The 13,922-nt window shown below is 39.5% G+C and overlaps 2 protein-coding genes across 5 annotated transcripts in view; both read right to left on the reverse strand.

Moving 5' to 3' along the window:
• Window positions 1-1,168, reverse strand: part of SNAPC4 (small nuclear RNA activating complex polypeptide 4) — a 48,964-nt gene extending 47,796 nt beyond the window's left edge. For all 4 annotated transcript variants that reach the window (XM_027869495.1, XM_027869496.1, XM_027869494.1 and 1 more), the window contains exon 1: window positions 927-1,168. In XM_027869495.1, coding sequence (XP_027725296.1) covers window positions 927-1,055 — 129 coding nt within the window. In that variant the 5' untranslated portion in view covers window positions 1,056-1,168. The remainder of the gene's footprint in view (window positions 1-926) is intronic.
• A 2,498-nt stretch (window positions 1,169-3,666) lies between these two features.
• On the reverse strand, window positions 3,667-13,886 carry ENTR1 (endosome associated trafficking regulator 1). Its single transcript, XM_027869505.1, has 8 exons — window positions 13,655-13,886; window positions 11,299-11,414; window positions 10,518-10,928; window positions 10,046-10,119; window positions 8,744-8,855; window positions 6,530-6,592; window positions 5,302-5,441; window positions 3,667-4,764 (listed from the first exon to the last, which is right to left on the reverse strand). Exons 1-8 carry the CDS (start codon window positions 13,722-13,724, stop codon window positions 4,674-4,676), a joined length of 1,077 nt encoding a protein of 358 aa, XP_027725306.1. The 5' UTR covers window positions 13,725-13,886; the 3' UTR covers window positions 3,667-4,673.
• Window positions 13,887-13,922: the final 36 nt, after the last annotated feature.

Genomic DNA, 13,922 nt, shown 5'->3' on the forward strand with positions numbered 1-13,922 from the left:
TTGGAGCGTCGCTGCTCACCTTCCAGCGCCAGGGGAGCCCGAGGAAGGAGCCTGCTTAACTGTCTTCCGGCTTTGAGCGGAAGTCGCTCCACGCCCCCCCGCCCCCCTCCCCGCCGTACCGGAAGGCCCGCCCCCGGCTGCGGAGGGGCTGGGCTAAGGTCCGCGCTGCCGAGGGACGCCGGGGCAGAGGAGGAGGGGAAGGAAACTCGGAAGCCGAGAGCTGGTGGGGACCCAAGGCGACCCTCCCCCAAAGTAGAGCCTTTCTGTTCCCCGAGGAAGGCCCAGGCCCCGGGCAGTCGCAGCTCACATCCCCCGCCCGGCCCAGGACGGCCGCTTCCCATCTCCACGGGGATGGCGCCGAGTGAATCGCCGGTGCTTGGGAGGTCGCGCGTGTCCTCGTGCCTGCTGCACTGGTCACTTGAAGAGGCCGCCTCGGGCGGGCAGCGGAGAGCTGGCCTCAAGTCCATGAGATTTTTCAGCACGGCACCTCCCCTTTCCCTGCTTAGGGCTCCAGGTTCTGGAGCAAATGCTGACTTAATTGGTCCAGGGCTTTTCCCCCCGGGCGCTCTCCCCGAACCCCTGAAATCACAATCCAGGCCTTATGCCCTGAATGTGAGGGGGGCTTCTTCACAAGCCCGTGAGATCGGGAAGCAGCGCTTCCTTTAATACTGCTGAAGAAAAGCCCTAGCCCTCAGCCAGTGCTGCGGGCAGCCCTCGAAAGCCAAAGCCTCCCAAAGCACCCGCCTGGCTAATCTTAGGCTTCAGAGTCCCGTGGAATTGGGGCGGGGTGGGGGGGCAGTCTAACACCTAAATACTTAAAGAACTGTAATTTCAGTAGTTTGGGTACTATTCCTTCAGCAACAAAGGGTGTAACCATTATATAATTCAGTAGTCTTGGGAAACTTCTGTGGCTGAAAATTATTCACCCTGCGGCCATTCTTGTCCATGAGCTTCTCCAAACTGAACTGGATTGGTGCTGGAACCGGAGACCTGTAGTCCATCAATGGGCCCGTATCCCCAACACTTTCCAGCTTGATGAAATCGCTGCCACTCATGACACAGCTTTCAAGAACTCAGGATCACTTCCATGCTATCCATTTTGAGTCGTTAGAGTAGGACTTAAGTGGAGAGAAAGGAAAATGTGTAAAGGTTAACAAATAAAATGTGAGTAGGCTTGGAGTGTTGAAAAAATATTAATACTAATACTATGAGACTTAGGTTTAAGTCTTCTAGAAATAATTTAATTCAACATTAATCTGTATCTGAGCATTTTTTAGTTTGGAGAAATATCCAATCTGGCATAGTCCCCAACATCCTCAAACAGAACTGCCGCAAGATTTCAAATAACATAGGAATCTTGTACTTGGAAAAGAGATCTTAAAATACGTCCTGGGTTAACATTCCAGAATCAGGTAAACAAGTTTACTATCCCATTCCTCCTGGACCACTGTCCTTTTTGTTCAATCATGTCTGACTCTTTGTGACTCCATTTGGGGTTTTCTTGGCAAAGATACTTGGAGTAGTTTGCCATTTCCTTCTCTTAAATCATTTTACAAATGCGGAAACTGAGGCAAACAAGGTTAAATGACTTGCTCAGGGTCACACAGCTAGTGTCTGAGGCTAGATTTGAACTCAGGTCTTTCTGACTCCAGGCCAGGCACTCTATCCACCTAGCTGCCCAACCACAGCCCTTACTCCTGGAATTAAACTAAGTGACCTTTTCCTTTCCATAGATAATAGAATCCTTTCCAAATGAAGATTGGGTACTAACCAGCATATCACACAGGTCAAGAGGAGACTGCCCATAGATGAGTCAGTGATCAAAATACTTCAGGGGGAGGGAAGGCAATAATTGTAAAGATTAGCATCTATTCTTTGTTTAAAAGATTTGGTACCACCTTTAGTCCATTTCCCTAGGAAAACGTAGTTCATTCTGATCTATCATCCATCTTTCCAAGGGCCTTTTTTCTGGAATCTGGAAAGGGAAATAGTACTTTTTGACATTTTCAACTTTACTATAGACAAAGTTTTAGATACGTTTCTACAGGGGTCAAATTCTTTTGGGATTGGAATGATGAGGTTCCTGGGAAAGAAGGGAAATCTACCAGAAACACAGAATGTCAAAGCTAATCAGGACCCTAAAGAGGCAGCCTGGCCATAGTGGATATACTTGGGAGCCTGAAAGACCTGGTTTCAGATTCCAACTCTGACGCTTTGATAACAGAATTTATCACTTAACTAGTAAGTAGCAGAGCTAAGTTGGAATCCAAGCCCTCTAACTCCAAATCAAGCATTTCCTTCCTTAATAGTTTCCTAGCTGATATTCCTAGAAGTTTACAACAGGTCCTTCTGGTTGTTCCTACAGGATGTGGCCAGAAGCTACCTCAACAGTTTTCAAGTGGTGCTTAATAAATACTTGATTGACTAACAATGGTGGTAGTTTGTCTCTGAAATCAGCTGACTGCTTGGGAGTTGGGGTTCAAGAGGAAAGGGGAAATTAGTATTTGGTGTTGATGGGGCCCAGTTAAAAAACAATTCTATATTTACCCTAACTACTCATCTTTTGTTAAATGTATCCTGGTAATTCCTGCCAACTGCTAAATGAAAGCCTGTGAGCCTGAAGGTATGTCTTTGAAGTAAGATAACTGAAGAGAAGAGACATCCCATTACCATTATACTGCAGGACATTCTTAGAAAAAACTGTCTGATTAGAAGCAGTATGTGGCAACCATATGATAAATACTTACTTTGTAGCCTTAGCCCTTTCACACGGTCTCATTCTCATTCTATCAGTAAGGGGACTTAGCTTAGGTACTATACTCTTTTACAAATGGGCAAAGAGTCCAAGAAGTTAAAAGTATATCATCTTAGATGGAACTGCTTAGAACTCAAGTCTCCTAGACTCTGGTTCAGTGCTTTTCCTACTAGAACACACTGTCAGAGACAGAAGTCCACTTTGATAACAGAAACATTATATTTTAACAGCTGTATCCATCATGTTAGGTAGTCTATACTCTGTATTCAGCAGTCAGTGTACTTTGACTACCATTTCTGTAAGCCAGAATTATAATGCCTAGCAGTAGTGGGTATGTATACTGTGTATTTTACACACTGTTGTTTGAAATCCAATTTCTTTACTTCAGTAAAACCAATCTGATCTGCAAGAATCAAAAGTGCAAAAAGTTGGATACAGCACAGTGCTAATAAGGCCACCGTCATGGGTTAGACATTCCCATGTGGATCAGTTAGCTTCACTATTCTTTTTTCTGTGAATGTTTAGTTTTTTTTCCCCTCTATCAATTTATTTATTTTTAGTTTTCAACATTCACTTCCACAAGATTTTGAGTTCCAAATTTTCTCCCCATCTCGTCCCTCCCCCCACCCCAAGATGGCGTGCATTCTGAATAAGCTTCACTATTTGATAACCAGACTGTATTTCTAGTCCCAACCAGCTGTCTTGCAGATTCACCTTGCTGGTCCCAAGCATCAGACAAAGTCACAGTTAGTAAAAAATCAATCAATCAATCAATTTGTGAATCAACAAAGTAAATGCCCTTCTGGTGATGAAGTAGTAACATAATGTTTGAACATGAAGGGCAGCTGGTTTTGTAAGAAACGAAGTTGCAAACACATCGTAATTTAGCAAATATCAAAGCTGTCACGTTATACAGGTGGAAAAAAACTACAATTTATTTAAAAAAAATTCACATCAAACAGCAAAAGACCTGTAGAATTTTAGTGCCCTTATCCACATCATAGAAAAGTTGTGGAAAGGCGCAGGATAGAATGTTCCCATGCCAACCTGGAAAGGTCTTAAAACCCTTGCATCCTAAATTTTGTTGTATAAAATGTCATTTAAAAAGTTTAGCAATACACCACAGCAGAAGAGTTGGTATTTAAATATTAAGAAACCTGGTAAAAGAGTACACTTAGAGTTCAACATTATGGAATATTAACTGAACAATTCCTGCAGCAAACTTAGAAGAGCAGCACATTGGTGCTTAGCAGGTCTGTTACTACTTGTAGCACTTTAATTGGTAACTGGTACTTATAGCCTGCATATATGTATATAACTATGTTTTTAAATTATATTTTTTGAAGGCACAAGTGTGAACCCTCAAGTTTTTAGAAACATTGGGAGATATTTAAGAGGCACAGATACCCTAGGCAAAATTCAGTAGTCTCTATTATGTACATTTTGTGTTATGATTTTTATTGTTTTTTTTTTCTTTAAAGGAGTGTTAACAAAAGACACTCAAGTTAGGCTCATCTTGCATTAAAAATTAATATCCAGGAAATACTATAACAGACAGTAAAAAGTAATACTTATTCCAGAACTCATTTTCATGTTTAGAAAATTCCCTAGAAACAGATTAATATTCCCCTTTCTCAACTGTTGGTAAGAGACTCTTTGTTTATCAGTATTTGTGAAATATGACAGTTCACTTAAAAGAGTTAATATAAACTGTAGACCCACCTCAAGTCCAACAATTGCCACCCAATTGAGTTTTAAGGCTAATAACCCTGTTTTAGGTCATGAAATCTGTATTTCATGATGAGTACTGAGCAAGATGACTGTATATTTAAAGACACAATTGTATTCCCCAAGCAAAGCAAAAAGTGATTTCAGCATTTAAGTAGAACTTTAAGCTAAAAGACATTTCAGCAGTTTGTCAAGGCTCTTCTTTAATTTCGGAAATTCTGTCTATGGATTTAAGGATTTCAGCAACAAGATTCAATGTTTCAGCTCCAGAAAGCAACTGCCTAGAACAAAAACATAAAAAGATGTAAAATGTACAATTTTCTCTCCTTATTTGATTGTAAGCTCCTTGGGGCAAATCTCATTCATCTTTACTTCTTCCACCCTGGCAGAGCCCTGTACATAGTAGGCATGCAATAAATATTTGCAAAGTTAATCCATGTATGTCATTTACAGTGCCCAACTGTAATAAGAAAGACATTAAAAGCAAGGCAGAGAATTCTAGAATCCAAGAAAAAGATCAAATAAAATAGAAAAAATTTAGATTAGCTCATGTTTTTTAAAAAACTAACAAGATGGATTAATGAGCTCCCTCAAAAGATGACAATTATACTATTCCTATTTTCCTATGACTAAAAAAAATCACCAATTCCATTTTATCTATCTTTGAGTACATCAGAGGTGACATAGGAAGAGCAGTATATTTCTTATTCCCATTAAGCTTGCTCACCATATCAGCTGTCCTAGGAAGACTTTTTTTTAAAAAAACTGAACGTCCCCACCATTGCAGCAATGTTCCATATACCATATAGAAAACTTACTTTATCGAACTATGTGCATTGTTCATGACCACTCGGAGATTTTGCAAGGCAACATCTGTGTTTTGTTTAACTACTGTCAAATCGGCACACTGACCGGATCGCAGGGCTTCATTGTCTCTCTTATAATTAGTAAGCTGAGCCTTTAGAAGAAATATGATAGGGTTTAATTAAGATTAGTTAGGACAATTAAGACATATGATACAAAGTAAAATACTGGGCAAAACAGCAGGCCTATGGTATCTTTCTCATTAGAAACCTCAAAATAGAGCGATCCAGACTTTGTCATTCAGAGTAGTTATGCAATTTTGCTAGCTGACAGCTAGTTCATAAACTTGTTACTTTATTGTTCCATTGTCATAACTAGCTTGGCTCGTGAGATATGTGGAACAGCTTACGTTTTTTTCTTGGCCAGAGTCATTAGGCTCAATGTCTGCCACCTATCCAATCAAATCTATATGTTAAAAATATTTTCCACATGTATATGTAGCTAATATGAGAAGCTAAAATTAGGTCCCCAATTCTCGCATTCTCACTTTGAGTGATCTTTTTCCCATTTGAACTCTTAGGCACATCCACATTCTACCTGTGTACATATCTTATTACCTCTACTAATTTTTTTAAGTTTTTTGTGGGCAGGGACTACCTTAGTCATCTTTAAAGCAGTACGATATAATGACAAGAGCACTGAACTTAGGTTCAGAAGATATAAGTTAATCCCACCTGCCACTTACTATCTGTGTGACAGTTAGCAAGTTATTTGCCCAGAGTAGGGACTTTATATGTCATTGATTTGAACCTCTCCAGATCTGTTTCCTCCTCTGCAAAATGGGAATGATTATACCTGCTCTATTAACCTCATAGGGCTGATAAAAGAACCAAATGAGGATGTATATGAAAGTAATCTGTAAATTGCTGTACAAATGTGAGAGTATTAGTGTTATTATTTGTATTCTCTTCCCTATCTAGCACAGTATCTTATACATATTAGGTGCTTTGTAAGTGTTGGTAGAAGTGAATTTGCTGAAGTAAAAATGAATCCTTCATAGTTATGGAATCTTAAATTCTAGGACTTATCCCCAATTCCTTTGAACTTAGTCCAACTGAGGAAAAAAGGAAGGAGGAAATATTATTAAAGGTCCACTTCCATGTTTCCTTTCTTGCACTGATTTGTAGCATATTGTAGTGACACATGATATACCTTCAGGGAGAAAATACAAATGTATTTTACCTGGAGCATATTTATTTCCTGCTTCAGTTTTGTAACTTGGTTTTCTGCTTTCATTGCCCGCTTCTGTTATAAGAAAACCACTGACATTACAACAGTAAATTCTGAAAGCCATTTAAAACATATGGTTATTAATTTACATTTAAAACATATGGTTATTAATTTATTCATCCAACAAGCATTTATTAAGTGCCTACTATACTGCCAAATGCTGAAGATACCAATATAAAAACAACATGTTCTCCACACCCAAGGAACTTAACATTCTACTGAGGGAAGTAAGATTCACATTAAAAAGTTAAATATAAAATATATACACAGCAATTTCCAGGAGGAATCATTAGCAACTAGGGGAGGTTAAGCTCCTAGGTGTGGCATTTAAGCTAGGCTTTGAATGAAATCAGGGCTTTCTAGAGATGGAGATAGAGATGGAGGAGGGAAGCCCAGGTATAGAGGACAGAGCCTGTGCAAAGGCACAAAGAGGGGAGATAGAATGTCATATCTGAGGATTAGCAAGCAGGCTAATTTGGCTGGAATGCTGAGAGTGTAAAGGACAGGAATATACAATCAATCTCAAAATATATAGGCTAGAGCGAGATTGTGAGGGGCTTTAAAAGTCAAATGGAAAAGTCTGTATTTTACCATGAGGCAAAAGCGGGGCCCTGGAGCTTCTTAAGCAGGAAAAATGTTATGGTCAAACTTGTACTTTAGGAATAGCACTTTGGCAACTATATAAAGGACAGATTGAGAAAGGGAGAGGATAGAGGCAGGCAGACCAATTAGGACACTATTTTAATAGCACAAACAAGAAAATGATGAAGGCCTGAACTAGAATGGTGGCTATGTGACTGGAGAGAAGGGGTATATGGAAAATACACTGTGGAGATAAAATCAATAAGACTTGACCAACGATTGGATGTGAAGAGTGAGTGAGAAGGAAGAGTAGATGTTGTTAATATGAAAAGATGTGATAATGCTAGTCATGCGAATTTGGTGAAGTTTCCTGATAATTTAATATGGTTTCTCCTTAAATACCCACACAGTTAGCTATATCTTTAAGGAAATGGAGACCTGCTATTTTACAACTGGTTACCAGATGACCTGCATGAATATTCTTAATCTAATTTTGAAAAAGTTCAATTTGAAAGCTTTTTATCCAGGAAATAAGTTGCCTGAGAGATAATCTCAACTCTCAAAGAAAGGTATTATAGGTCTTTGAAAGCAAAGGCCTTGTCTTTTATGTTATCCAGAATCTTGATGCTTAAAAAATACTTGTTGAATTGAATCACATTCAATTGTCATTAGCATCTACCACAACAGAAGTACTTAAGCATTAAAATAATGTATGTTGCAGGTAAATCCCAACAGCAAGTTTACTAATTTTCAAACTAAAATAGTAAAGTTAAGTGAAATTGATATTTTACCCAAGAAACCCACCAAAACAAGTTTACACACTTAAAATCTGGTTAGACCATAAAATTTTCTAATTATTAACTTAGAAGGGACCTTAGAACTCCTTTCTAAACTGCCTGTCTACAGTAGGAGTAATTTTTACAACATTCCAAATAGGTATTTATCACTGTCTAAAAACTTCCGAATGACAGGATATTCATTTCCTTACCATTCCATTCTACAATAGCTTGGATTGTTAGAAAATCCTAACTTTTATCAAGCTGAAATTTTTAAATTTTTACCAATTGATCCTACTCCTGCCCTGCTGAGCTTACACAGAATAAGCCAACTCTTTTGTATTCCATAGCCATTTTGGAAGGTCAAAAGCAGCTCTCCTATCTCTTTCCCCAAAAGTCAGCTTTATAAGATCTTATTTTTAACCCTATTTTACATAGATATTGTGAGTCAAGTGAACAAAAAAACCCCAGGAGTACCTGGCACTTTTTGCAGTGACTAAATCTCTAATTTCATGGGTATAGGGAACTTCTAGTAAGGAAACATCCACAACCAGGCCAGATAAGACACCCCCTCAGCAACTTAACCACTATAAACGACTGTCTGGAGCATTATGATGTAAAGTGATTTGCCTAGGGATACTTACAACACTAGCTATATTACTGCTCAACAAAAAGCACAAAATACTGAGATGATGCTAGATCCACCTTCTAGCCAACAGATAATAATTCATTCTCCAAAGGAATTTTCCTGACATACACATACACCTTATAGTCTCCCACAAATTCAAAGAAAATTAAAAATTTTTACAGTCATCAATTCAAGATTCTGTTCCACTTGTTGCACCACCGATTCAAGATCATGATAGTCGCTTTCTTCTTTTATCATTTTTGCTTCCAATTTCCGCTCAAGTGTTTTTACCCTTATTGGGACAAGGAAAAAGACAGGTTATTTTAATGACCATGGTTCCTTCAAAGTAGGTTGCTCAATAAACCTAAACTGTTTTTCAAAGAGGATTTAACATAATAGGGAACAGTTGTAACATAACTACTGCTTGGGTCACAAATAACTTGTTAGCATCTTTCAGTTAACTTTTTTTAAAGGTAGCTGATTACTATTTTAAGAGTTCAAATCTCTTTACATACATTATCTCATAGCTTCTCATACCAACTTTGTGATCCCTATTTTACAGATGAGAAAACTGAGGCTCAGAGAGCTTAAGGGCCTTGCTCAGCATGACACTGTACCCAAGACAGGATTTGAAAAAGATAAATTATATCTAGTCAAAGGACTTGAGTTCAATTCTTGGCTCTGCCACTTACCTCCTATATAACCTTGGGCAAGTCATGTAACCTCTTGGGGCCTCAATTTCCTCATCTGTAAAAAGAGGACGTTAAGACTAGATGCCTTCTGACTAATGTGGAAATATGTTTAATATGACTGTATATGTAAACCTATATCAGATTGCATGCCTTCTTGGGGAGGCAAAGAAGGGGAGAAAATTTAGAACTCAAAATCTTATAGAAGTGAATGTTGAAAACTAGAAATAAATAAAAATATACATTTTAAAAAAGACTAGATGCCTTCTAAAGTACCTTCCAGCTCTAACTTAATGACCCCGAAATCACTCGAGTCCAAATCCATTGTCTCTCCACTCTGCATAATGCCTCTTGTTTGGTCAGTTTGTCTTTTCAATTTTATTATTTAAGGAGTGAAACGTTCATTTCAAATAACAGCTGACATGTATGTACAGCTTTTAAAGTTTGTAACACACTTTATACATTCTCATTTGGCCATCAGAAGAGGAAACTGAGGCTCTGAAAGGTCACCCAGGTAACGGCAAAGGTAGGATGAGAACTCCTACATTCTTAACCCTAAGGTTAGCACTTTATCCTCTCTGCCATGCTGCAACTCATATAGTAGCTCTAGTATATAACTCAACAAAAAATTGGATGAAGAATTCCACAGGAAATCTTAAACAGAAAGGAGATTTATCATATGTCATCTCTTAGAATGTGGAATATAACAGCAAAGCTGTTACCCTCTATTTACATAAATCAATCCTTTGGAAAGAGAAATGAAACTCATATTTCTGGATATAAGTGTACATACATTTCTGTCTGAGATTCAGAGAAGTTCTGAATCTCATTAATTTTTCTTCTTAGCTTAGAGTTTTCTTCTTTAAGCTGCAGAAAAAGAAAATTAAAATTAGAAATTCAAGATTCTAAACTGGTAAATAGCCTGCATATAATTAGTCATAAAATTTCTTATTTGTAAAGGTAAAGAAATCTAAGACAATGGATAAAGATGTTTAGATTTCTAAGATGTTTTATCTAGCAATGACACAAGTGTTCTATTGTACTCACATCTCCTGTACTTGCATTCATTACACAGTACTGTTTAAAGCAGCTGCATTCATATCTGTGAGCAATGCCAAAATAACTAACACAAGCTGCAGTAGCACATTAGGACTGATTGTGTCCTTTGCTCCAAAGGCATAGAGGCCATTAGAAAAGCAAGATCACTAGTTTTTTTCCATGAGAAACTTCCCAAGGTAGGTGAAGAACATTCCATCCACACTTACTGCTTCATAGCTTATCTGCAGCGACCGAAAATGCCTATCTCCCAAGTATTCTCCATGAGCAGCAAATTCTTTGTTTGTGTTATTCACTTGAGATTTAGGAGAAACACATGAGTCACTATCATTTAAGGTCCATGGAGCAAGAGACTCGATGCCTGACAGTTCAGATGTGTTGGAAAAAAAGGAAATATATGTACTCCGTGGTGACCCACTAGTAGCAACTCTGGAAGCATGAGTTTGTTCCAGGGCAGATGGCCGATAAGTCCCACTCCAGTCATCATCTTCGTCTTCATCCAACAAATCTCCAGCACCAGTTGGATCTTGGAAAAAAGGTTCCTCATAGTCTAAACCATACCCTACAGTTTTAGAAGTTGGGGAATTATTTTCTAGTCCTAATGTATGTCTTGTAGATTCCTAAAGAAGAAGAAAGTCAAAAGTTACACTGAAGAGTTTCTTTATTAGTCTAGGTTAATAATACCAGTTTAGTAATTTTTTATAGTCTTATGTTCAGTGTGTTTTTGATTTCAGAATTATAACAAAACACTACCATTTAAAAGAGGTAAGCTGAGAAGATAGATGGAACACTGTAAGGATAAATCATCTGCATGTGGCATCACTGTAAAACTTATCCATCTAAAATAAGTTATATGATTTGATTTTATGACAACACTGATACCAAACTCTTCCATGATTAACACTAAGGGAAAATGTAAAGCAGTAGCAAAAATTCATTGAGATTTTTTTCTCCCCTTATTGAACTTAACTGCAAATTCCTTTAAGTTACCTTAGTGTAAATTCTAGTATTAGTTGTCTCCTCTTTGGACAGGCCAAGGTTCTTGGTTTTCAAAAATTCTTTAAAGGAAAATGGATTTGCCTCATCCAGATCTTCAAGATTATCATCTAAAATAAGAAAAGCATATTTCATAAATGCTTAAAAGTGATTCAGATTTATTAGAAGGGAACTTTCCTTCTAGTTTTTCTTATAAGCAATATCATCTAATCCAGATTTAGGAACACCAAGCCCCACACTGACCCAGAATAACTGATTTTAAGAAAATAAGGGCTGAACTAAAGTGAACTGAGGTGCCATTAAGACACAAGAAACTTAACACTTACTAGCAACATGACACCTCTACATGTTAAGTCCATTTTAAATTCTCTCATTCTTTTTCCTTTACCTCAGAGGACTTTACTTGGCAACTGTCTCAAGTTTCCATACATACTCTATGACTTGCTTTACTTTTCTACTTCTTTACTTCTTTCAGCCTCCCATATATAGTTAACTGCACTATCCAGAACCTCCTAAGCCATGCTGCCTTTTCAGACCTTCCTTCTAGCCCTTTCACGCATTTTTATCAGTTGCCACATATCTCCAATCTTCTTGCTTTTCTCATCCCTCAGTTTCCTTCTACCCCAAGATCCAAGATCTCATTTTCAACTCTTATTGTTAGTTAAGAGTCCAGCTCCATCCCACTCTCAACCTAGGGTATCCTCCCCCTCCCCAAACTCTGCTGAAGACTCATTTATTCACTATCTCCACCTGCTTTGTGTGTTCCCACCTCCATACCTTTGCCCATGCCTTTCTCCTCCCCCTTATCTGGGCCTAATCCTACCTATATTTCAAGGCTCAACTCTAATCTCCCTTTACCCATCCCAGACCTCACCACCTTATAACAATCTCTCCTTGACATGAATCCCATTCACACATACATATGAGAAAGTATAGAGTGTGTTTAATGTTCTGAATCTCATTAATTTTTCTTCTTAGCTTTTTACTTCATATGTACTATGTACATAGTGCAGTACTAGGTGCTCAAGAGGATAAATAAGGAAAAGACACAGTCCCAAGGGTTTAGTTGGGGGAATAAGACATGTCCAAGTAAAAAGGTAAAGAATGTAACAGGTCAGCAAGTGCTTCAGGATTAATGCTATGTAAATAATAGGGGCAATAAATGCTTTTAGATTTTATGTTCCTTGACAACAGAGGCAGCATCTTTCCCAGAGTAGCCTCTCCTAAGGTAAATATTTGAGCAACAAGTCATAGCTGCAGTCCTGGAAGTACTTACAATCTATACAATCATATGGTATACATAAAAGATTAAATAATTACAAAAGATGTCATAAAGCAACACCAGAGAAGCCAAATGGGCCATTTAAGTGTTCTATCCCTTCTTAAGCTACGGGAAGCATATGGCACACAAAAGGAACTCAAATGACTACAATATAAGACACAATTCAGTTTGAACATTTGAATACTCCCATCTGAAAGATTCCAATACACAAATGTGATGGGGATAAAAAGATAACGCTGGACTGGGAAACTATTGAGTTTAACATAGTTCTGTCACCAACTACTTACGTGCTCCTGTCTTTTCCCATCCTATCAGTGAGAGGAGCTGGGTCTAGAATCTAGATTTTTCTTTTAGTGGGTGATTTTATGGCACAGTATGGACCATAAAGGGTACCAGGCTGAGCACAACCAAATGCAATGCCCTTGGGGGGGCTACATTATAGCTTCAGAGAAGGGGCTCCCTGGAGAAGCTCCAACTAATAACAATCTGGGCAAGACCTTTGCCTCTTCTGGGCTTCCTTTCCCCATCTGTACAATGATTGAGTCTTTCGGGCTGGGTGACTGTGATTCAAGACTCAGCTGCAAAATTAAGGGACGAAGGGAAATCATAGGAGTTCAGAGAAATGTCTTTAAGAAGGGTCCCAAATCTGGCCAGCCTAGTTCCCCTTACCAGTTGTTTCCTTCTCTATAAAACAGGCAGCCACGAACATTGGGTGTCTAAAATAATTTGCAATTTAAGTGACTCCCTCTCTCCCCCCCTTCCCCTCCTCCTGGGTGAACTTCTCATACAGATAATCAGAGGATAGAGTTAGATCAGGCTTGGTGCTAAGAGCCTGGAAGGCTCCCTGGAGGCGGAAGAAGTCTAAGCAAGCCTCCTTGGAGGAGGCGCGTCCCCCATCTGGGCCAATCTTGGACCTCAATTTCCACTTCGGTACTCTGAGCGGATTGCCTAGGAGATGTCTAAGGGAGCAGCCTTCCTTCCAGCTCGAGCGCCTAAGGCAGAGCAGCTATGCCAGTCAGGAGGTGGGGCGGGAGGGCGGCTGTGCCAGGATCGGTCGCTAGGTCTCACCGTGCTGGATGACAAGGCTCCGGGCTCGGGACAGCGGGGTGAGCCCCGTGCGGCGAGTGTAGCCGGACATCCCCGCACAGCCTCGATTCTGCCCGCGGAGGGGGCCGGACCTCCACTACCTGGTCTCCATAGCCTCAGCTCAGCCAGTCTCGGCTCACCTCAGCTCGCCTCGGCCTGGCTCCGCCCGCTTCAGCTCCTCTCCGGTCTTCCGGTCCCCTCCCTCCTCCTTCCCCTCCGCGGTTCCTCGCGAGGCCGCTTCCGCTTCGCC

Source organism: Vombatus ursinus, unplaced genomic scaffold (assembly GCF_900497805.2).
Source record: "Vombatus ursinus unplaced genomic scaffold, bare-nosed wombat genome assembly UNPS02014793.1, whole genome shotgun sequence".
Classification (NCBI taxonomy): Eukaryota; Metazoa; Chordata; class Mammalia; order Diprotodontia; family Vombatidae; genus Vombatus; species Vombatus ursinus.

Coding starts and splice junctions, on each gene's coding strand:
- ENTR1 (XM_027869505.1), bottom strand. CDS start 13,724: ATGTCCGGCTACACTCGCCGCACGGGGCTCACCCCGCTGTCCCGAGCC. Junction 11,415..13,654: donor GAGCCTTGTCATCCAGCACG/GTGAGACCTAGC, acceptor TTCTTATTTTAG/ATGATAATCTTGAAGATCTG. Junction 10,929..11,298: donor ATACTAGAATTTACACTAAG/GTAACTTAAAGG, acceptor CTTCTTCTTTAG/GAATCTACAAGACATACATT.